At 36.7% G+C, this 6,064-nt stretch overlaps 1 protein-coding gene across 1 annotated transcript; it reads right to left on the bottom strand.

Annotated features, from left to right (window-relative positions):
• Positions 1-1,935: 1,935 nt before the first annotated feature.
• Positions 1,936-2,848, bottom strand: OR13H1 (olfactory receptor family 13 subfamily H member 1). Its single transcript, XM_024566757.2, is given in 7 exon segments — positions 1,936-2,126; positions 2,129-2,322; positions 2,324-2,408; positions 2,411-2,503; positions 2,506-2,568; positions 2,571-2,805; positions 2,807-2,848. Coding segments are annotated over 7 exon segments (903 nt in total).
• Between the last annotated feature and the right edge of the window lie 3,216 nt (positions 2,849-6,064).

The raw sequence follows: 6,064 nt of genomic DNA, 5'->3' as shown, positions 1-6,064 counted from the left end.
AAGTTCACCCTCATTGACAGGTTCCATATAACATAACTGAACCCAAATAACTATGTGAACTAAAGTTTAAATGCAGACAACTGTAACTGAATAAAAATTTTAAAAAATTTTAAAAAACTACTGCATTATGTACATCAACAAGAAATGGATTTTTAAAAACATGGTAAATTTTTATAATGGAATATTATTCAGCAGTAAAAAGGAACAAACTACTGATGCATGTAACAACGTGGATGAATCTCAAGAGCATGCTAAGAGAAATCATACAACAAAATACATACTGTATGATTCCACTTATAGTCAATTATAGAAAATAAAAACTAACATATAGTAAAAGGAATCAGATCAGTGGTTGTCAGGGATTGGGAATGGAATAAGAGGGGTAGACTACAAAATGGGACAAGGAAACTTTTGCAGGTGATGGAGTTGCTACGTAGCTTGACTCTGATGCTATTTCTGTGGGCATCTGTCAAAATGCATAAATTTATTGTATATAAATTATACCATGATCGAGTTGATTAAAATCACTGCATTAAATAATCTCTGAAGTCTCTATAGTTTGGAGGCAGTAAATGGGATCTGGAATCAGAAAGACATAGGATAGATTTAAATACTGGCTCTGCTGTTTACCAGCTGTGTAGTTATAGGAAAATCACTTGACCTTTAGGAGTCTCAGTTTCCTCACATCTAATATCACTGATAATAGCACTACTTTATCAAATTGTTGTGAGAATAATATGTGATAAGTATTCAATAAATGTTAAATGTATTTACAATTCTTTAATTCCAAATAATTTTGTAGACAATATTGAAAAAGTTTAGTGGTGGCATATATGTGATCTGCATTCTAATATATTTTTTAAAATTATTTTGTTGTTGTTCAAGTACAGTTGTCTGCATTAACCCCCCCGCCACTTCCCCCACCCCAGCCATCCCCACCTCCCTCCCTTGATTCCACCCCTCCTTGGTTTTGTCCATGTGTCCTTTATAGTTGTTCCTAAAAGCCCTCTTCCCCTTTCTCCCCATTATCCCCTCCCACCTCCCCTCTGGTTACTATCACATTGTTCTTAACTTCAATGTCTCTGGTTAATTTTGCTTGTTCATTTCTTTTGTTGATTAGGTTCCAGTTAAAGGTAAGACCATGTGGTATTTGTCTCTCACTGCCTGGCTTATTTCACTTAGCATAATGCCCTCCAGATCCATCCATGCTGTCACAAAGGGTAGGAATTCCTTCTTTCTTTCTACTGCTTAGTATTCCATTACATAAATGTACCATAGTTTTTTGATAGATTCCACTACCAATCATATATAACTTTAGAAAAGTCTCAAGTCCTTTGGGCCTCAGTTTTGTCATCATTAACATGGGGATAATTATGGTGTTAGGTGTTAGGACTATAAAACAAAATAATAGATTTGAAAGAAGTTTAGAAAAAGAAAAAATACCCTACACAAATGCAAGAAATGGCTATAATATAATTTTCTCATGATTCTGAGTAACTTAAAGGATTAACACTAATGTGTTATATATATAAAAGAGTAAAAATATGCCTGTAATAGGAATTCAAGTCTCAGGAGAGATACTGTTTTGGGGTAGGAGCACTTCCTGAGGCTTTTCATATGACAATTACATGCTCTGCCAAGGGTAAAGTCAGACCCTTTAAACCTTTTTCTTCATCAGTGGAGATGTAGCTAGTGTTATTTAATTAATTAATTTATTTGTTGTTGTTCAGTTACAGTTGTCCAGCCTTTTTCCCCATTGCTCACCCCTACCCCATCCTCCCACTCCCACAGTCAGTCCTCCCCATTGTCCGTGCCCATGCATCCTCTATTAGTGTTGGTTTGCTTGCCCCTTCCTCTTTCTCCCATTACCTCCCTCCCTCCTCCCCTGTAGTCACTGTCAGTTCTTTATTTTAGAAGTTTAGAAGCAAAGAAGGCTTATGCCCTATTCACCATAACTTTTCTCATTGCCTCTTTAATATCTTTGTTCCTCAGGCTATATATTAGAGAGTTTAACATGGGTGTCAAAGCCCCATAAAATACTGAGATACACTTGTCTTGGTCAGGGGATGACTTGGACTGATGTCTCACATACATAGAGATGGCTGCCCCATAGAAGATTGTCACACAGTCAAATGAGAATCACAAGTAGTAAAGGCCTTGAGCCTACCCTGGACTGAGTGAATCTTCAGTACAGCAGTGACAATTTGGACATAGAAAAGGAGAATGAACACAAAGGGTAAGAGTAAGGTGAGGATATCTGTGATAAGGATCATAAGCTTACTGAAGCTGATATCAGAACAAGTCAGTTCAAGGAGGGAGAGTCTCGCAGACAAAATGGTTGATGACATTAGCTCCAGAGAAGTGAAGATGCAGGAGTAAGATGAGCATGGCAGTGAGCACAAGTGATCTCCTCATGAGGTGAAAGCCAACCAGACACACACTGGGCCATTCATGACCATAGAATAGTGCAGGGGGTTGCTGATAACAACCACATGGTCATAGGCATCACAGCCAGTAGGAGGCACTCTGCTGTGGCCAAGAACAAGGAGACACTCACTTGGAGAACAAGGAGAAGTAAGGATGAGCAGAAAAACAATGCAACAAGGCCTGGGGCACAAAGAATATTCTATAGGGAAGGTCTAAGAAAGATAGGTTACTAGGGAAAAAGTACATTGGATTGTGGAGGCAGGGGTCAAGGTGTATAAGAATTATGATAAGGCCATTCCCCAACAAAGTGCTGAGATAAGTTATTAACACATATGTGAAAAATGTGACTCTCCACTCAGGATAGTTGGAGGTTCCAAAAAAGGAGAAACTCAAACACTGCTGTAGCATTGTCCATGGCCATTCTTCCCACTTGCCTAATTTTACCTGAAACAATGAGAATAAAGATGGAAGGGTGCTGTGAGAAAGGTGGAAATAATTAGGGTGTAAAGGATTATTTTCTTTATCCTTTTCAAAAGATATTAAATACAAATGGTGAAAGTATAATGAGAACTGAATCAAAGCTAAAAATATTCCCCTCTGCTGGAAAATAGCAAATTTTCCCATCCTTTTGAAAAATCAGGTATGAAAAGTTCTCCAACCTCTTCCAACACATGCCTTCTTAGATTTTTTTTCCCAAGGAAGAAGAGAGGAAAAAGAAGTCATCTTCCTGTTTGTCTCACTGTTTCTTCATTTTCCAAGACATCTGATTGTTTAGTCACCTTGATTTACCAATGTCTACCAAGGGGTTACCTCTGACAGTCTTAGCTAAAATATTGCCTATTCTTGTGTTTATCTGTCACTCCTACATTGTTCATGCCTACTTTTTCCCATTGTGCTAGTATCTACAGTAGCGCTTAACATAGAGTGCTGTAAAGGACTTCTTTGATTTGAATCAATATTACGTAAATGGAGTATTTCATGGTACCCTTGAGGTCTGTGAAAACCCTCTGCTAATATCCATGATCGAAGTTACATTTTGAGCTGCTGTGTTTTCTGTTGTGTTTGCTGAGACCCAGTTAATACTGAATATCTAATGTGATGTTTCTAAAAGTATGGTTGAAAACTGTACTTGAACAACAATAAAAGAAAAAAGAAAAAAGTAAGGGTTACAAAAAGTATGGCTGAGTTACCAGCCTACTTTTAAAGGCTCTCTTCCCACACTCTTCACTCTCTTTCTCCTCAGTCTCCTTTATTTTTAATAGCATATTACAATATCTGAAATTATGTTAATAATTTGATTACCTGTTTATTTTTTGGTTCCCATTCAAACATAAATTTATGGAAGACAGGGATTTTATCTGCTTTATTTACTGTCATATACCTAATACCTAGAACAATGTCTGGGACATCATAATAACCTAATACATATTGAATGAATAAATTTATATATATATATATATATATATCCCCTAGGCAGTCAAAGCTATAAAAAATCTAACTATTCCTCTTGTCATTTTGGACTGCCATCCTTTATTTTAAAGGATGAGCAAGATCATTACTCATCTGATTTTGTCAGTAAGTTCCTTATTGATTTCCTTATTTCTTTCTTTGTCCCCATTCAGTGTAAATGATTCAGTTAAACTGTAAGTCAAATCAGGTCATTCTTCTATTCCAAAATGTCACTAGCTTCCAATTTTAACCTGATTAAACACTAGTCACCTTATAATGACCTATTAGGCCTTATGTAGTTTGTGCCCCCATTCACCCAGTTCCTACTACTCTTTTCTGTGCTCACTTTGCTCAAGTTACACTGGCCTCTTTACTCTTTCTTAAATACTCATAGCTCCTCTCTTTCTCAGAGCCTTTCATCTTTTTGATCTTGCTGCTCCATATTTATGAAACCCAGATCATTGCATTACTTACCTTCTCAGTTTCCTCAGGTCCTTACTCACAAGGCATGTTTTCAGTGAGCCCTACTTTGGCCATCCTGCCTAAATTTTCATATCTAGCCCCTGACATTATATAACCTCCTTTGACATATTATTTTTCTCCTTAGAATTATTGCTTCTAGCACATTGTATATTTTATCTGTTCATTACATTTATTGATTATTTCTCTCAACTAAAATGTACTCTCAATCAAGTCAGGGAGTTTTGCCTCTTTAGCTTGCTGGTGTATGTCCAAAACCTAAGATAGTATTTGGTACATGAAAGATGCTCAAGAATTACTTGTGGAATAAATGTGTGAATGGAGCTCTTTAGTTGTTCCATAGTGAAGAACAACCTGTCTTTTTCCCACATGCCTCCCCTTGACATTGCTGTTTTTATGCCCAGCACCCCTTAATCGATAGGTGTTCCTTCATGAGACTAACTCTCCTTTCTTTTTCTAATTGCTACCTTAAAGCTTCTGCTACTCACTGGCTGTGTCTCTGGATAAGTTTCTTTCCCTCAACTGGCCTAAATTTTCATTTGAAATCTGGTTAACCTAAGTGATCTATATGAGTCCTCTTAGCTACAACTTGCTAGTAGTCTTTGATTTCTCCCAAAAACAACAATAAAAAAAAACAAAACAAGCAACAACAGCAACACAACTGACACAAATATTAACACTCCTCAGAGTATGAGAAATCTATTACATTTTCCTCCATTGTTGGAAAAGGTAGAGAAGGAGTTTGCTAAGTGGTGGAGTTTCTTGAACCATCTCTGAAATAAAAGACTCATTGGTCCTTAAAAGTTTTTAGCAAAGAAGATTCTATAACTCACCCACTTCCCTATACAAATAACCTATTCCTGGGTCTCCTACCTTACCTTGTTCAGTATCTCAGGCTAAGTACATAAATATGGTGAATCCATGGATGTGGAATCATATGCTGCTTCTGAAGTGACAAACACATGTAAGAGATGAAGTGGATGGTGACCTGCCTTCACAGGAGTGTCATCAGAGCTTGAGAGACATAATGCTAGTTTTGCCTTTATTTATTCTGAGATTCTGAGAAGGAGGTTTCCCTTGGATTGCCTCCACCTTCCCAAGAGAAAATTGAGGTAATTGTTTCCACAGAGAGGAAATGCAAGAAGATGGGGGACACATGGCTATATGAAGCAATGTCCCGAAACCTCTTATATTTTAAGTTAGTACAGTAATATCTTACATTTCTTTGAATGGTCTGTATTTAACTCCCAATTATGTATACATGGGTCATTCACAATTAATATCTAGAAAGATGATGGGCAAGCTGCAGCCAAGAGAATGAACTGGTTTTGCATAGAAGTAGACAGATGGTTAGTGTACCATTTAAAGGTCTCTGTTGTTACTAGAACTCTAAAAACAAACTGATTTTGCCATTAAATGTTAAACATTGATAAACAGAAGTTTTCCTCCTTATATAAATCTATTATTTCTAGTGAGCTAAAGGATGCATTTTGTTTCTTTGATATTGAGAGAATATTAGTAATAGAAATATAGTATATTCCTCAGTCTCTCATGAGCCCAGTAGAATAAATTGATGAGCCATTTGAATAAAAATTGATCACTCTATGTCTGTGGGAAGACTTACTTTTAAATGGTGTTAAGTTTACTGATAAAGATTGGGATCAAACTCATGACTTTGCCTCCATTAGTACTGTGTTTGGACCTATGG

This window comes from Desmodus rotundus, chromosome X (assembly GCF_022682495.2).
Source record: "Desmodus rotundus isolate HL8 chromosome X, HLdesRot8A.1, whole genome shotgun sequence".
NCBI lineage: Eukaryota > Metazoa > Chordata > Mammalia > Chiroptera > Phyllostomidae > Desmodus > Desmodus rotundus.
This window is presented reverse-complemented; position numbering and strand designations above follow the sequence as displayed.